The 19,441-nt window shown below is 36.0% G+C and overlaps 1 protein-coding gene across 1 annotated transcript in view; it reads left to right on the top strand.

The window, feature by feature from the left end:
• Positions 1-8,435, top strand: part of ADGRL4 (adhesion G protein-coupled receptor L4) — a 108,486-nt gene extending 100,051 nt beyond the window's left edge. Inside the window, exons 14-17 of the mRNA XM_032870189.1 lie at positions 4,484-4,575; positions 5,898-6,066; positions 6,811-7,563; positions 7,775-8,435. Of these exons, the coding sequence (XP_032726080.1) occupies positions 4,484-4,575; positions 5,898-6,066; positions 6,811-6,873 (324 nt within the window). The 3' untranslated portion in view covers positions 6,874-7,563; positions 7,775-8,435. The remainder of the gene's footprint in view (positions 1-4,483; positions 4,576-5,897; positions 6,067-6,810; positions 7,564-7,774) is intronic.
• The last annotated feature ends 11,006 nt before the right edge of the window (positions 8,436-19,441 follow it).

Raw genomic sequence — 19,441 nt, 5'->3', positions numbered from 1 at the left:
TATCATATAAAATGCAGAGATTCAACTTAATTCCCACCTCTAAGTAAATAAAGTCATGTGCCTTTGGGTGATACTGATTATTCAAGGTTTTTCACTCTATATAAAGAAGGGTTTAAAATAGCTTATGTATTTATAGATAAAGAGAATACAGGTAGTGTAAAATCTGCAAATACAAGTTTTTCCGGTTACCCCAAATTTGCTGGATATTATGATGTTGCATTTGGCTCTGAGTTTTGTTAAAGACAAGAACTATTCTGACACTTGTTAAATGGTAAGGAAGACTTTTTTCAGGACTACTGTGATAGGTGTCAAAACTATTACAATAGGGGAGAAAGATTCAGCTCAACTCTGAATACAATAAAGCCAGCTGGGGATTTATAGACAAGGATCAGTTTGTGTGGCGTGTGGAGGGGAGTGAGTGGAAAATTACTAAGAGCAGATGGCAAGGGTTGTGACAATTCTTGCTAAATTTACTTTAACAGGACTCTTGCTGAGAGGCAGGCCAGTGTGATCAGATATCAAGGGTGGGGGATGAGGAACTTAATTAGATATTGAAAATGACTGGATATCAAGAGTGGTAGGTTTTTCTCTAAGCTGACTTAGCAAGATTCTTGCTAAAACTGAATTCTTCAAAGAAGGGCACTGAAGCCCAAGGTTGAGGCTGACTATAGTTTGGTCAAGGAGAATTTTTTTTCTCCGTGTTCCAATGATTCAGGCAAGGAAAGATCATGTTTGCTTATAGAATTTGCATTGTCCAAAACAATAAAGAATACCATCATCTTCTGTATTGCCATAGAATTGAACTCAGCTTTGATTTTATCATTTGGGTTTCAGTTTTTAATAAACATACAGTGGAAGGCAAGTATGTAGTTAAGGCGGCATTTAAACAGAGGTGGTGAGGGCATGGCCTTGGGAATAGTGGAGAGCCTTAGGGCATGCTGGTGGGCTGGAGGAAGGACAAAGAATCCATGTGAACGTAGTGACTTAATCAAAGGAGAGAGAAGTAGGACTGGAGAGAAGAGGCACAGTGAAAACAAAGTCTTTTCTAACCCAGAGGTCATCGTGCGATCTTTAGGTTTAACTATGAGTGCTATGGGAAGCCATTGGAGGGTTCTGAATAGAGACATGGTCTGACTTACATTTTAAAGGGATCCATCTGACTGCTGTAACGAGAACAGATTGTAGGAGGGCAAGGATGGAAGCAGAGAGACCAATTAGCGGTTTTGCGATAGCTCAGGTGAGGCACAATGTGGCTTCTCCCAGGATAGGCACTGTGAAGACAGTAAGTGGTAGTCCTCTTCTGAGAATGTTTTAAAGGTGGAGGTGAAGGGTTTGCTGATGAGGCTGATCTGCTAGAAGGATGAGATAGGGTTTTTTTTGTTTTTGTTTTTGTTTTGTTGTTGTTGTTGTTGGTTTTTTTTGAGGTGGGAAAAATTGAAGCAAAAATAAGTTCTTTAGGGGGAAGAACAGCAGCTTGATTTTTTGGATTTTTTTGACACGTTCAATTCCTGATGCCTATTAGACTTAGTGAAGCAGTCAGATAGGGTGTAAGGGTAGTATTTTGAGCCTTTAGGTCTGATCACCTAAGAAGTGACTGTGCAGAGATAGGTCCAATGACTGATGATATACTGAGTAATCACTTAACTTTCTCTGGGTTGCTCTCCTTTGGCTTTACTGGTCATTAGAGGCTGGCTTAGAAATCACAAATGAGGGTATCATTTCCTGTGTTCTTTTGCTCTTTGCAAACAATCTCTGGGCACTTACTGAACAGTGTTTGACTTGCCGATTGACTGGTCATCTCTTCCAATATATATATATATATTCCATCCCATTTCCTTACATGCTTTAAGGAAAAGGCTCAAGTATGTAAGTGTTCTTGAATGAAAGAATAAATTAAAATCCTTTGCATTTAAGAGAAAATCCAAGTAATATTCTCATTCCTGTCTATTTCACGCACCTCTTCTCATACTGCCTCTCCCTTTGTTGCCTCCACCCTGGCTACTTTTGCTAATTCCGTCAAGATCTGCACTATCCTCAATTCTCTCAAGCCTCGTGGATACTTTGATCTGCTAATCCATTATAATTTATTGGGTCTTGGTTTAAATACTAAATCCTAAGAGAAGTACCTCCTGAACCCTTCTAACCCACCCTCATTTTGTCTATTTAAATAATCCAAATTTGTAACTTGATAACATTTATCACAGTTCATAGATTTGTAAGTATTTATGTCGTCATTTACTATATATTTTCTTAATAAGTTTGTGAGAACAAAAGATAATGCCTCTTGTGTTCATTAATAGATACCCACTCCTCACTACTATACCAGAGAATTGGACCCTTTATAAAATGTTTAGAATACATACAAGAAGCTTCATATATTTATATTAGTACCAATGAATATGGATAATAAAATCAATATATCTGTGATTTTTTATTACATAGAACCATAACACCTTTTGATAAAAATATTTTAATCTGTTTCTCTTATAATGTGGAAAGTATGAGATTATGGAGTAAGTCTCCTACTTGTCCAACAGCACCTGGTTTTTATAAGTATGTAAACATTCTTTCTCCCTATTGTACAGAAAAATGTACTTTCCAGAACTGTATCACCCGTAGGGAATGTTCCATTGCTGCTCTTCGCTATTTTAGCTTATGATGTGGAACAGCATTTCAAATGTTGATGGACTTCTGAGAAGACACAGCAGTATGAACAACTGTTTTTCAAACCTGTTTTATTGAAGACTATAAGAAAATTTAATATTACAGTCAGTCACATGGAAAAATTATGCATCTAGAGAACAATTTTTTTGTTACAGTTATCTCATAATTCTTTGAGATAACAAATTCAATATAAATACTTCATTAAAATTATTTGCAAATATTCAAACCAATAATTTGACATATATTATTTATAGTAACCAACTTTAATACTTTTTATTATTTTAAAATATATATACTCCTATCTATGAAATTAAATAAAATTGTTGTTTCCAAATTTATTTAAAGAAGTTGTAGCTATAAAAACCTGGAATATACTATGTATTCTCCTTTCATAAGTAAAGACTCCTTATAAAATTAAATATTAAATTATAATTTCAGTTAGTTACTTGAGACTAAGATAAGGTGAAACTATCAATTCAATCACTTTTAATATACTTTCTCTCCCCTCTGCAATTGCTGAAGTCTTTCCTTTGTATGGAAGAATTACTGTAATTAAAATTAGTTAATCATATCATTCAAGTGATGGACATTTGAAAGCAGGACGAAGGGAATAGACCCTTATCCCTTTAAGATTTTCTCTCAAGGACCTCTCCATGGAGAAGTGACAACATGAAATTATCTGACCCATTCTTTCATACTGCTTTTTAAATAATAATTAATAAATTTTGAGAAGCTACATAAAACTCCTTAGACTACAGAAGGAAAAAAACAATTTTTTTTAACTATAAGCTTTTGAAATACTAGTGTAAGAATTAGGTAAAAATTAAATTATTGCACTTTACCATTATTGCAAAATGGCTTTGGAAAAAATTTGTTTGGATTAATAAAGTATTCAAAAAAGGTTAATCTACAAATTTTATAATATTTGATATTAATTATTAGTATACTCAGATTAAATAAATACACATTTAAAATATACTTTTGACTTAATCTTCTGGCACTACAAATATGAGTTTAAGTTTTCAAAAAATATAGGAAAAAAGGAAACTTTTCATAATGCAGTCACTTTAAAAGGAGTGGAAATTGTATGTACTTTACTTAGCTCATAATAAGAAATATATATACTAGAATGATAAATGTTTAATAAAAAGTATATACCGTCAAACAAACATTTATTTCACTGATTAATATTTTGAAAGTTTCTGAGGTTAAATCTAGGGAAAGGAAATCTGAGCATAAATATTAGGAGACACAGCTAGATGAACTATACAAAAGAAAGTACACTCAAAACACTTTCTAGGAACAGAAATTGAAGGTGTTTTGTTGGATTTTCTAATTTTTCTGAGTATTCTTTTTCTGGTTTAATTTTTTAAAGGTTGACACAATTATCACTAACATTTCTCCTCGAAGCAACATATAATTTAATGAGCAAAAATTTGATTTTTCAAATGTTCACAAGGTTTTTCAAACCAACATTTAACTTAATATGTCTATGAATCTGTAATTGGCAGCCGATGATAGTCATCAATCTGTAGACGTGATCGTACATCTGAAAAAGTTTCTGGAACAGGGTGTTTAAAATGATCTGGCAAATTGTGCTACCATTTGTACTAACAATTTTCAGCGTTATCGTAAAGATCAGCCACAGATTTGCTTCCTGAAATCTACCAGAGGGTTTGTACTTAATAATATACATAAAAATCCCACCATTTTCTAGTTTCTATCTTATTTGAAATCATTAGTATTTATTTACTTCCTTCATCTGTATCTAATTGACTATGAAAACTATCTCTTCTTTGAAATTCATTTATTTCCTCAGGTTAATCTCTTGGCTTTTGGATTTATCATATACAAAGTTTTTCGTCACACTGCAGGGTTGAAACCAGAAGTTAGTTGCTATGAGAACATAAGGTAAATGTCTCTTTAACTCTATTTCTTTAGTAGTTAAAAGCTTTGGTAACTTAAGGCACAAATAATTCTTGAAAGGACTGTTTTTAAAATTATTTTTATACTTCTGCCATATCTAAAATACTTATTGTTAAATAGCATTTAATATGTTTAATAAGATTATAATCACCACAGATTAAATGGTAAGTAAAGCAATCTTTTCCAACATAATCCCCTTTGAAAGAAAAGATGATGGTTGTGATTTAGGGCAAAAATAGGCCTTAGTGATTTTCTTTGGAAAACATTCCTCGGAGCTTAGTAACTGTGTTTCTTTCTTGGGACTCCTCGTTTGCATGCTGCCATGATTTTTCCTTCAACCCTCTCTTTAAAACTGATTTATTGAGACCTTGAAAATGGTTTGTTCAGGAAAAACTAAAGTGTACTATAGGGAACATTAGAAACCACTAACGTTTGTGTTGCTTGGAAACACTCCTGTAGTTTCAATACCTCGCACAAGATTTATAGTTCAGATTTAGCAAACGTTTGATCGATTACTTTCTTTTATCCCTCACATTCATAGCTTCATGTAGTGTGATGGTTTTAATAAAGTTGAAAATGACTCATTTTCTGAGGTACATTGCTTAAACATCTTCTGCAGTATGGAATGATTGGACGAAGAATGAGAAAATAATCATTCGTTGCCTCACTTTCAAAGCAGTGTCCTCAGTGAGCAGGACCGAATATTGCTTAACCAAAGTCATAGGCAATAAGTTGAAAATACATGTTTTTTTTTAATTTTTAAGAAAACAGTATTCTGATATGAATTTATTTTAAGGTAACTGTATTGCAACAGTGAAAAAAAATCTAGTTTTATCTCTTATTCTTTCTTGTCTAGACCTGAAAGGAAAGCAGAAGTTTCCTTTGATGTCCTGTACACGTACTGACCCAAGTCCACGTGGTATAGTTTCCAAGGTTTCTTAGGGAAAATACCTCCTAACAGATATATGTCTTATCTTCAGGAATTATTGCAACATTTGATTTGAAATCAAAGCACATACACTGCAGTACACTAGATAAAAATATTTTAGGATTAAGGAAATTCCTTGAAAAGTACCATATTTTAATAATGTTGCCTTCATTTTGGAAGCACATCCCCACCCCGGGCAGTAACATACCCAGAAGCCCATCTCCTGAAGCTAGAATAATTTGTCAGTTTCAAAATCCCTTGTGGTCTTTGTAGATTTCTTCATTATACCAACAACTCTTTTCTCACATAATTGGAGGAGTTTAGGGGTGTGTTGAGTATATGTGGTGTTCTTAACTGAAACATTTCAAATATATTCTAGGTCTTGTGCAAGGGGAGCCCTTGCTCTCCTATTCCTTCTTGGCACCACCTGGATCTTTGGGGTCCTCCATGTTGTGCACGCATCAGTAGTAACAGCTTACCTCTTCACCGTCAGCAATGCCTTCCAAGGGATGTTCATTTTCTTATTCCTGTGTGTCTTATCTAGAAAAGTAAGCAGTTTTATTTTATTTTTGTTCATTTTTTTTTAATTTTGGCCAGCCCTACAGCATATTCATGTAGCATCAGTTACCAAATTGATAAAAATTCTTATTCTCGTGGATTTATGGTGAGTCCTTCTGTAGCCTCAATGCAGTACACTTTAGTATCAAAGTAATCAGATCCCCTAGCTTTTCATATGGAAATAGGCTTTCAAACAAAACTTGTTTTTAGGAATATAAACATAGCTTCTATTAATTTGAGCGTATTCTAACAGATGATGAGAAAACAATACTTTTGTATCAGCATGGATGGGACTGGAGGAGATTATGCTGAGTGCAATAAGTCAAGCAGAGAGAGTCAATTATCATATGGTTTCACTTATTTGTGGAGCATAAGGAATAACATGGAGGACATTAGGAGAAGGAAAGGAAAAGTGAACTGGGAGAAATCAGAGGGGGAGATGAACCATGAGAGACTATGGACTCTGAGAAACAAACTGAGGGTTTTGGAGGGGAGGGGAGTGGGGGATGGGTGAGCCTGGTGGTGGGTATTAAGGAGGGCACATATTGCATGGAGCACTGGGTGTGGTGCATGAACAATGAATCTTGGAACACTGAAAAAATAAAATTAAATTTAAAAAAAGAAAATACTTTTGAAAACCAAATATAACAATATAATGTGATTTGAAAATAATTCAATGTGGTTGTTGCAATTAAGTTTAACATTTCCTTTTTATCTTCCTTTTTTTTTTTTAGATCCAAGAAGAATACTATAGATTGTTCAAAAATGTCCCTTGTTGTTTCGGATGCTTAAGATAAAAATAAAGAACTATGCATAATTGCCACACATAAAAAAGCAAAGCTGTGGATGGTCAATGTATAAAAATGACTTGAACCAATTATCCAGTTATTAATTACTAGATAATCAACTATTTTAAATCAGTTTTTCTGTTTACAGTGTAGGAACTGCAGATAAGATACCATACTTATGTACCATATACCTAGAGTTTGCTTTTCTCCACGACATAGTTAGTTATGTCAAAATAGTATTACAGATATATGAAAAGTAATTGGTTTCTCAGGAGTGATATCACTGCGCCCAAGGAAAGGTTTTCTTTCTAACACAAGAAATATATGAATGTCCTGAAGGAAACCACTGGCTTGATATTTTTGTGATTCATGTTGCTTTTGAAACTAGTCCCCTATCACCTTGGTAATGAGCTCTGTTACAGAAAGTGGAATATGAGAGAATGAAGGGGCAGAATGTAAAGCAGGAAAAAGGAAATGGCTATTATAACAATGAGTAAACTTGGTTTTTTGTAAACTAAATGAGAAATTATAGGTAAAATAATTCAACGAATACATCTTACCATTGTGTGAATTGTTCTGAATTTAAATTTCTATCAAAACAACTTAGATTTATATTTGTTATATCCATTTTCTTTCCTAATATTCTAAAGAAGACACAAAACTTCACAAATGAAATGACAATTATGTTCTGTTTTTTAGGTTAGCTTTTTTTTTTTTAAGATTTTTTATTTACTTGACAGACAGAGATAACAAGTAGACAGAGAGGCAGAGAGAGAGAGAGAGAGGGAAGCAGGCTCCTCACTGAGCAGAGAGCCCGATGTGGGGCTCGATCCCAGGACCCCGAGATCATGACCTGAGCCGAAGGCAGCGGCTTAACCCACTGAGCCACCCAGGTGCCCCTGTTTTTTAGGTTAGCATTATGAGGTATATGCTGTTTTATACTTATTTCATGGATTATGACTTCAAATTCTTAATCAGTAATACATAAATGTGTCAAATTAGAATATTGTTCATGACTGTAAATGTAAAAATAGTGTATATAAAGCTCAAGAATTCTGTCCTATAATCTTTCAGTTAGTGAAAAATATTGTTATCTCATTAGGCTCGTATATTTGATTTCTTTATTTCTTTTAATTTTAGAAAAATTATAGTTCACATCACAATATTCCCTTTTAACTTACCATTTTTAAAAGGGCATTGTAAATATGAAAGTATTCAGAAAGTGAATTGCTATTTTTTTTTCTGTTCAGAAAAGTACACATTTTAAAATGTTATTTATAATGAAGAAATCACTGAGAACTGTAGAAATGTTCACAGTGGATCTATTTTCTGACAGTTTTCTATCTATTAAAGCATATCTGCTTAAATGTATGGCTTCTATCTATCCTCAAATCTTCTCATTAGAATGTAGAAGCAGTGATTTTATTTCAAAAATATGTAATTGTCTGCACCTACCTGTAGAAGTATGCCAATACACTTAATGTTGTGATTTTAAATTAATTTCTCCAGCTGTTAAAATGAAGTCTGTCAAAACTTGCTCTAACAAATAAAATGTTATCTAAATGAATACAGCTACTGCTTTGCTGAGTCATTTTCTCAAGAAAGATGAGCTCCCTGACAATATGTCTTATACATTTTTAGAGACTCCATGATAAATTTTCATTATATCTTCTGATCTCTCATACACTAAGCCTATGACCCATTATTATCATTGTCATTATAGAACAGTGTTATAAGAATGTGATATTGAGGGGTGCCTGGGTGGCTCACTGGGTTAAAGCCTCTGCCTTCAGCTCAGGTCATGGTCTCAGGGTCCTGGGATCCAGCCCTGTGACGTATTCACAGGGCTCCGCATCAGTCTCTCTGCTCAGCAGGGAGCCTGCTTCCCCCTCTCTCTCTGCCTCCCTCTCTTCCTGCTTGCAATCGCTCTCTGTGTCAAATAAATAAATAAAATCTTAAAAAAAAAAGAATGTGATATTGAAAAACTAATCTGCTCAATCGATATATACAAATGATGTATTATAGGCAGAATAACACCTCTCCCAACACTTCCACATCCTACTCTTCAGCATCTGTAACCACTATTGTTAGGTTACGTGAAGAGGCTTGTTACATTAGGGGTTGCTAATCAGCTGACCATAACATGTGGAGATTATCTTGGATAATCTGGGCAGGTCCAAGGTCATCACAAAGGACCTTATAGATGAAGAAGGGAGGGAGGGAGGGAGGGAGAAAAGGGAACATATCAGGGTGATACAGCCTGAGACAATTTGACCAGCCATTGCTGGCTTTGAAGACAGAAGCAGTCTACAAGACAAGGAATGCCGGCAGCTTCTAGAAGCTGGAAAAGGCAAGGAATTTTTCCTTAGAGCTTCTAAAAGGAAGTCGGCCATGCTGATACTTTTATTTTAGCCCAGGAAGACCAATTTTGGACTTCTGACTTTTGGACTGTCAGATTAATAAATGTATATCATCTAAAGCCACCAAGTTTGTTGATAAATTTTCATAAGCTTATTAATAATTTTTTATAATTATAGCTACCATAGAGAATATTATGGAAATATGTAATAGCATCTTTAGAGATAAACAACTACTCATACCATTAGGGCAAACCTTAACTCTGGATATCATTGGCCAGAGCTTGTATTCTTCAGCATGCAGTTCACAACCTTCTTGGGAGCCTCCTGGGTATATTCTAAAACCGTCCCCCATATGTGGAGGACAGGGAGAGACCAAAGAAAGAGGCAGGCCACTCCAGACTGGGAGGTGGCAAGTTCAAAGCAAGAAAACGTGTCTTATGAGATTTGTCTTGGATGGCCACAAATGAGTAGATCTCTGCACTCACCCACCAAATCTTAAAAGTCTATATAGAGGCCCTACCTGGATTTAGTCACATGTACCATCCAGATAATCTCAACACCACATTCCTATCTCAAGCCTGCAATGTTGAGGCAGCTTCTGGGAGCAGTGAAGACAAGCAGTACACACATTCCAATGACTGTGAAGAGGTGAGGAGCCTCCAATTTCTGAGGTTTAGCTTGCGGGTCAACCAGATGTCAAGTATTCTTGATACCCTCCTCCAGTAATGGATTTCAGACCTTCTCATATCTGCATACCTCCCCCAGTTTTCGCCTTTTCCCTGCGAACATGTCTTCCATCCTACTAAACTGTTTCTCTTTCTCAAAACTTACCATGGTTTACCAAACTCCCAATTCCTGGAATTTCCTCCTTGTTACCCTCATTATCCCAACAAACATCTAATGTGTCTTTCTCTATGAAGCCTTCCTGGACTCACACAGGAATTAATCACTTCCATATTTGTGTCACCATTTTATCTGCACTTAACCTATTTTAATATTCATCACAAAGTATTGCAATTATTTAGGCCATTCTCAGGATATTCTTTATACCTAGTTTTGTTCTTCATTAATGACAGTTACCTTTTCTCTTTTTTGCTTCCGAATTAAACTTACTGCCTTCTGCTTCTTTATGATCATGCGACTGATAGGAGAGTCCAGACACTCAACAGTCTGGCTTTTGCTTTAGGTATTCCACATTGGAAACCCATTCAGTAAACTGGCTTTCTCAGAGAAAGCCTTCTGTGGTTGTCTCTGTTAGGGAGTTCAGTGAAAGAGATGGCCCAGCAATCTCCATTTAGTGAAGTATAGCACACAGAGGATTTAGGCTACCATTGTAGCCTCTGACTACAACTCAGTTTTTCCAGGAAAGATCTTTGGGGATTTGTAAGGAGCTTAGAAAACCACTAATAAAGTAGTGATTTATTTTCCATGTGGCTGTTATTCCTTATGTACAGCTCACTTCCTTGTTTGATCAGGAGACAAATATTAGGATTTTAAGCTCAATCTCCTCCATCCCTAAAACGAATCACAAATTCTGTTATATTAATTTACAAACTCGTTTTTTCTTGATAAATAAATGGGGATGAAAAGAGATTATAGGATCTCAAGAGATCCAATCAAAGAATTCAGTACTTTAAGGCTGGCCTCAAACAATGAGAAGAATGGACACCAAAGAAGTATAAGATAAACTCCCTGTAAAAACTTCCTATTAACTGGACATAATAATCCCCTAATTAAAAAAAAAGTGTTGCTTGATTGATTACACTGTGTAAATATATTTACAGGCAGTATAAATATATAAAAATATATTTACACAAAATATAATAATTAGAAAAAGTATTTAAAAATCTATCAGCAAATACTCCACATCTGTATGCTAGGCATAACCAACAACGGTACTTACTAATTTGATTACATCATTTCTTCAGTCCCTTTCAATTCAATGCCACTCCCTTAAAACTAGACAATAACTCTGCATTTCTTGATTTTCTACGTACTCAATTTAACTTACTATACCTATCTTCGATGCCTTACACAGTAGGAGTCTTTTCTATATATCAACATCATTCTCTAATTTCTCCAACATGAAATCTTTGAAGAAGACATAAATTATGAATCCAGAAAAAGTACCCATTGTTCAGGTGTTTCCTTTACCTGGAAAGTCTTCTCCCATGCAAATTCTACCCATCATTCAAAACCTCCCTCTACGAAGCTTCTCTGATCAATTTAGTCCTTACTATTTCCCCAACCTACCACAGCTATAGCACAAAGAGAGTATACAAAATAACACAGCACTTAGTAGGAGTCATTGTAAAATTGTCAGGCAGTGTTCAAACTTAAAACTTTTAGGGTTTTAATTACATATATATGAGAAATAAATTAGAAAAGGCATTTAAAGGAGGGGGGAGAAGATTACTTCCTGAAAGTTGACAGAGATTTCAATTATTACATTACATGATCTCATTTAATCCTCACAGTAACATATGCAATTCTATCCTCATTTTTCAGTGTGAAATACACTCAATGTCACATGGCTAGAAAATTGCAAACTCTTTGTTCAAAGTGAAAGCCCCAGTTCCTTGTGCTCCCCCATGGGAACTCAGGGACTGGCTCACACCTCAGATAGGAAGTTCTACCATTCCATGGCCACAAACTCATATAGTAGGAGTACAGTATTCCTGTTTATAATTATGTTCTCTTGGGAACGACATGCTTTTTTAACATGGGACATTGACAGGTCTTTTCTACATGCATATGCAATGTGAAATACATGCATATCACATGATTTAAGGTATAATGTTTGTTTTCTTTTCTCTTTGCTTGGTTGCCATCTCTTGCACATTCATTTCTCTCATCCTGATTCACATCCTCAGCTAGGCAATTCATTTTAATTACTTGTTATGTATTCTTCATATTGTTCTTCCTGTTTATATTCTCATTTTCAAATCATTAATAGATTACATTATAAACACCTCTCTCCTACCTGTTTTTTTTCTCACTTGGAAAGCTAAAAGATATAGCTCACTCATTCTTTTTAGTGGAGTAGTATTCCATATTGGGGATGGACCATAATTTGCATAGCTGATATGCAATTTAGATTAATGCAGTAATATACACTAGAAGACTTCAGTATCTTTCCGTAGGAAAGTGTGCCATATAGTTCGGTTTTGTTGTCAGAAATACCAAATGCTATCTTTTTCCTATGTTCCTATGGTACACGTGGGTTCATGCTGATAAGACAAAACACTATAACTTACCTTTCTTTGATGTAAGCTTCCTTGTTACTTCTTGTAAGTATCCAGGGAAGCCATACCATGGATTTGAGATCCACAAGTCTTGAGTATTTTAAGTGAAGATGATTTGAATTATTTACCCGAGACTGAAGGCTGGAGCAAGCATTAAGATCAGTAGGCAAGGGACGCCTGGGTGGCTCAGTCGGTTAAGCCGCTGCCTTCAGTTCAGGTCATGACCCCAGGGTCCTGGGATCAAGTCCTGCATTGGGCTCCTTGCTCATTGGGGAGCCTGCTCTCTCTGCCTCTGCCTGCCTCTCTGCCTGCTTGTGCTCTCTCTCTCTCCAACAAATACATAAATAAGTAAATAAATAAAATCTTAAAAAAAAAAAAGATCAGTAGGCAATCTGCAAGTAGAGAACATTTTACTTGGTCTTTCATTCAGATGTTACACATCACAGGCTTGTATGGTAGTTACACTTACTATAAAATGAGAGGGCTCCTCTAGCTGCAATAGATCTCTTCTGGCGCCCACAAACCATGATTCTAATTCTGACCCCCCCGTGGAGACACGGTAAATAATAAAATCTATAATGTATATCACATTTTAATGCACTCAAAAATAAGGGAAAAAGTAATAGGCCTCTTTCCAAATTGTCCTTAAGAAATGTGATTTCATTTCCTATTGGGCTGCAATTTGCCATATATCAGAATCTAAGGGCCAGGCTGTTCAACCTGAAAATGATTATTTTCTTTCTTTTCCTTAATGTATCGGAAGTGGATCTGAAAGAACCTCCAGTATGCAGGGGGGCTAATTATCCTGGCAGTCAGTTAAGCTTTGGAAGTTTTAGGTGATAAGAGCAGAGCCCTAAAAAGGACTCCCCGCTTCTGCTGCCTGCTGCGAAGAAAGAAACATGTGCTGCCATCCCTGCAAATATTGTTCAAATTACCCGAAAATTCTTCTGGTTTTCTGTGCGTCCTGGCTCCTGGAACGAGGCACTGTTCTCTTGAGGTCATTTACTCTGTCACTTCCACCCGCGCGGCAATCATGCCAACTACATCTCTCCCTCCATCTTATGCAGGAGGCTTTCCGCCAGACCTCATGTGACCTGAGTGGGGAAAGTAATTATTCAAAACAGCACTGTTGCTTGTTCCTCAAGGGCCGTCAAGCTCCTCTGCCAACCACTGAAATGCTCCCCCAATTTGATTCCTTCTCAGATGCTCCTAAAGGAAGGTATCCCTAAACAGCCACGTCTCACATCTTAGGACTTAACTCTCAGAGAAGCAGGACAGTGCGGCAGAGATGGGAACCAGACTCCACCATCTGTCAGCTCAGGTCTCCAGGGCTAGAATTCCACCTCTAGCTCTGGTGAGCCGGGATTGCGGGCAAGCTAGGGCCAGCCCTGGCTTTGGAACAGATAACAGTACCTGCCTTATAATGTTGCTGTGAGCATCACATCACTTAATAAACGGAAGATCATTAACTCCGTCACTCAGCGCACAGCAAGTGACATTGAAGGACTGGCTCTTATTGTTCTAACCTGGGGGAACAACTATTGATTGTGGAACTACTGGGTGCCCGCAACAGGTCTAGGTAGGTGGTAACATTCAATGGTAAAACTGAACTGATCAAAATAGACCCAAATCTCTTGTACATAATAAGGATGTCCACAGTATTGATTTATCAGCAAGTTATTTCTCAAACAGCAAGGAAACAATAAAAATAAAAATCAGTAATGATGAAGTCAAATTGTAGGTTTACCATCTCCATTTTTAACCACCTCCCAGATGACCTTCCAGACTCCCACCCTGCCACATTCACAATTCCTAACCTCAAATGTCACGGCCTTACATGGTGAAGCTTGGTAGGATGGCAGAGCGAATTTCAAGTGCTTTGCATTGTTGACATGTTCTTTGGGGCAGAGGTGAGCCCAGGCCCCACACTGCTCCATACCTGGAAAATCTCTACTCCAGTGGGGCTAATGTCTTACAGTTTGATGAAAACAGCTTTCTTGTGCAAAGGTACATTAATATATTTTTATCTAAATATAAATACTACTAGCATTTACAGGAACTTAAAAATGGGATCTCTTTTATAAACAGTGCACAGAAGCAAAGATAATTTAGTATTCTCAGATTTTCATATATCCCTTTCAATGAGAGAGAAATTTTTATTGGCATTATTTGGGCACTTCATGTTCTTTGTTCAGGACAATTTTGCAGTCATTTCATTTGCTCCTGCTGAACGTAAAACCATAGAAACCATGCTCCTTAAAACACAGTCTTGATTTCTTTAGAGGCAAAAGCAAATGAGCTATTTTAATACTTGAGAAACAAAATAATATAGAAATCTTCAATAGGAAAGGAGAAATATTCTTTAATAAATGTCTGTTATTCGCAGGTAAAATGCATTTGGTTTTACCTATTATTTCTACGATTTCAATGTTCACCATTGTTTCCTAAAAAGAATAAGATGTTTTTGTTATTATATAACGTGATTTCTACTTTCTGTATTTAGTAAACCATATTGAAAATTTTTGAGATAAATGAATTAGGAATTCTATTAGTTAGTAATTTGGGAATTCAGACATTTTGTTTTATCTGTCACCCTCATCTGCATACCTCATTCTGATAAAGAAGGCCTTAGAGGTCAGAAACATAGTTCTTTATTCTTCTATGTGCTAAAGTGTAAGACATGTTTAGCATTGTGTGATTTTTTTTTTAACCAAGTAGATTTGCATGCAGAACTTGAATAACCTGAATACAAAGCCAAACATTTTTCTACTTGTAGAGACAAGTAGAATACGAAGCTCTCTTTTGTTCACCAAATCTCGATTTGCTTGAGACTAGGAGTATGTTTCCTAGCATGCTTCTGTTTTCTTTATAAAATACAAAAAAGAATAAGTGGATTAATATATATAATTTCTGACTTGGGCATGATGTGAATTTTACACACACACAGAATTGTGTACATTCAAACTTCTTGAAAAATGAGTTTAAGGCACTTTACAGAGATGGATAAAATAGAAACTAGATAGTATAAATGCAAAGCACATACTAGAGTCATGTCAAAGGAAAAACAAGGTTACAGTCATAAAATGGAGGTAAAAACTTTAAGTAGGAGTGCTTTATTCATTCAAGTTCTGTCCTATTACCCGTTGCCATGTAACAACACCACTCCAAAACGTGCCTTTGAAAAACTGATTTATTCTTATTTCTTACATTTCTGTTGGTTGCTTGAGCTCAGTAAGGTAGCTCCCACCCGGGGTTTCTCATGAAACTACAGTCTGATGCTCACTGGGAGCTGCAGCCATCTGACGGGGCTGCCTGCTAAAATCACAAAAGGGACCATGGACCAAGCACCCATTTGTGGTCTCTCCAAGTCATTTGGGTTTCACCTGACATAGGTTCTGAGGTCCATGAGGGAACATCCCAAAATAAGCATTCCAAGAAACCCTGGTACACACTGAAAACCTTCTTACTACCCAACCTCTGAAGTCATATAATCTAATTCTGCCAAAGCAGTCAATCGCCAAGCCCACCCAGATTTAAGGGGTTGAAGAAATGGATCCCCGTTTTAATGGAGGAGTGACAAGGTCACATTGCACAAGAGTATATGGAAATGGAAAATATTATTGAAGTCATTTTGGGAAAATATAATCTGTCATAAGTTTTATGCTCTTGCTAATATCTATATATCATAATAATATCCTCACATTAGACAAAGCAATGAATTTCATAGGACCGTTTCCTCAAGTGTCCTTGAGTGTAAGCCAATGAAAAATCAAACCAAAGAACAATTCAGTAAAAGCAATAAAAGCCATAAAAGTTCCAAGTTATATGACCCAGGTAACTACTTTTTGCTATTATGTCTTAATCCAGGGGTAGATTTAAAAATCCATGTCTATATCAGTATTTCCCATACTATATCCTGGTATTCTGGTTAATGGTAATAGGACCTTCTTTTTTTTTTTTAATAGGACCTTCTTGAAAAAATAAAATAATAAAGGCATTCCATAAGAAAATTTTTTTAAAAACCCCACATAGTTTACCCATACCAATACTCAACTTCACCACTGACCCTGAATCAGCCCTTCAATTCTTTTAACATAGAAAATGTTTTCAGAACTATTGCTGTCTAGAAAATAAAAATAAAAAACATACACACAAACCAAAATGCTGACGTTAGTCTAACATAGCTTCGCTGTGCCTTTTTAAACTCCAAATACGCCAATTAAGATCTCGGAGACCTCAGAGAGAATAGACTACAGAGTGTGGAAGTGATACACTAGAGTCGTCACATCCTTCTACTGTCACTCATCCACAATTATTGACTTCGTCACTTGAGCTGTTCAGAAATACTGAGTAGTACACTATCTAAGAATAAACTTTAAGTACCTACTATATATAAAATAATATGCCTTTGCATTCAATCAATCCAAGAATACAATTAGTGTTCTTTTATAAAAACATACAACAACAACATAAGAGGACTCAAGAGCTTCATTAAGAGGTAAACCAAGGGGCGCCTGGGTGGCTTAGTTGGTTAAGCGACTGCCTTCAGCTCAGGTCATGATGCTGGGGTCTTGGGATTGAGTCCTGCATCAGGCTCCCTGCTCAGCAGGGACTCTGCTTCTCCCTATGACCTTCCCTCTCTCATATTCTCTGTCTCTTATTATCCACCCCCCCAAATAAATAAATAAATAAATAAAGTCTTTAAAATAAATAAATAAAAATTTTTAAAAAGAAGAAACAAACCAAGGGAATATGTTACCACAGAACATAAACAAATGATTGGATGACTAAGCGGCCAGAGTGCTACCACGTAAATGTAGCACAGTGAGAATAGCTTCGTTAAAATTCTCAAGCAAGATGAACTTTTACAAATAAAGTTATCTCAGTATTAAAATCCAGGTTATAGTATAAAATGTAAAGTTAGTATAAAAATCTATGAATGTCTTTCTTTCACTTACTTGATAACTTTCAAAACAGTTTCAAGTTTAGAACATATTTGCAAATATTTAGTTTTTAAAAAAACTACAATTCTAAAATTTGGGTGAACACATTTACGGTTCATAAAATGGCAGGTAAATTATCTTGTATTACTCTTAATATTATTTTAAGTCTAATCCTCATAAGACTAGTAATAGTGTAATGCTTTCTAAATTAACATGAATGAACTAATGTTGCTTAGTTCTATGCCCTAGGCAGTGGATCCCATTTACAGAATAATATTTCTGATCAGAAATAAGGGAAGACAACTAATGAATATATGAAAAATTAGAAAGGGAAGTTTATAAATGCAAGCATTTCAAGAGTTTGATATATTTAGTAGGACCAGACTTAAACTAGTTCATATTTTCTCATTCCACGACAATCTGAGTCAAAAGGCTAGGACCTAAAACAGATTGTCCGCTGAAACTAGATTAGATTTTTTCTAGCCTAGATCTAGTTGAGGAACTTTTTCAAGACAAAATGATTCAAAAATGAAATGTGTGCTACCCTTGAGATTAAAGAACTTTCGGGTCCCCAGTTCACTGTGACAGTGTACAAAAGGGAAAAGGAAATAATGAAGTTGTGCTTAATGGAAAATGAATTTATGAATTAGTGTGGAAATGAAAGAAGCTTTAAATGAGAGCAGTTTGCAGGGAATCCTCCCCGAAGCTACACAAAATTGAAAGGCATCTACCGAATCTTAAAACAGCATTCAGTGTTATCTTCTAGTCTGCCCTTTTAATGGATGATTTGTATGCAACACTTCCAAGTGAGATGAGAGTATTACAGACTACTGACTCAGACATAATCACCCTATAGACCCAGCAGGGGCAGCCTGAGATAATAGGGGGAGAGTGAAAAATCCTGTGTTCAAAAAGTGTTTTTCTCTGAAACCACCCAAGCAACGCGGTCTCTGAGCACGCACACATCATTGTGTGGACTGCACAGTAGCTCCCGCCTCTTATTGTTCAAGGGAAAAGAACCACCCCCCAAAATGAGCCTGCTTTCCCTTAGCATTCTGTCTCTGATAAGTTAAATCTCAAAGTAGTGATTGCCTTTTGGTGGCACTACAGGGGCCAATAGGCTGGAAATGAAAATACAGCTATTTTGGTTTTAGCTCAATTTGTTTTCAAGAGGTGACATTTCAAAAATATTATAAGCTAATGAAAACCAATGAAGAAAGCTTTATATAGTAACCTAATCACTGAAAAACAGACACACAAAAACATTTTATAAGCAAAGGATGATAAGCTAACTTTAACGGATTGTGACCCCAGTTGGAAGAATACATCCATGAAGGAAAGACCATGGGTGAGGCTCCTCTCTTTCCTACAGTGTTAGTGGGAAACAACAGCCTGTAAAGATGAACATGTATTAATATAGGAAGACTTCAACAACTAAAATGCCTAACTACAAAAACTGACCATTTTTAAACACCTTCCTTATTTAAAAAAGCTGTGTTACAAAAACCTTAACCATATTATAAAAATCTACTTAGAAAAGGAAAATGTTATAAGTTCTTTAAAAATCTCAGTGTGTATTTTTCAGCACTGGTAAATACCATCACTATCATGCATATTTAAATTCTGTTTCATGATATGTAAATTTCATATATATTTTTTATGTGATTTGTAATGAAGAATTAACTTTGCCCAGAGAGAGGTCTGAGCTTTGCCTTCAACTGAAGGCTGATCTCCATGTCTCTGGAATGTCCTGCCTGATAGAAGCGCCTTTGTTGGCTCAGAGACTGGCCACCAGATAGCCTAACAGTGTGATTCATCATGGGAGCTTTAGGGCACACCATATTGGTTCTGAACCCCTGAGGAACTAGAGACCAACAGTCTTAGCTCAGTCTCTGGGAGGGACTCAAGACTAAGGTCAGCTATACAGGAAGTGTAAAGTCAAGCCCCAATAAAAACTCTGGACACCACAAGCTTTGGTGAGCTTCCCTTGCTGGCAATACTCTATATGTATTGTTTCACACTGTAGCCA

This window comes from Lontra canadensis, unplaced genomic scaffold (assembly GCF_010015895.1).
Source record: "Lontra canadensis isolate GAN:19392208 unplaced genomic scaffold, GSC_riverotter_1.0 scaffold40, whole genome shotgun sequence".
Lineage (NCBI taxonomy): Eukaryota > Metazoa > Chordata > Mammalia > Carnivora > Mustelidae > Lontra > Lontra canadensis.
Note: the sequence above shows the minus strand (reverse complement) of the source record. Positions and strands in the feature narration are given on the sequence as shown.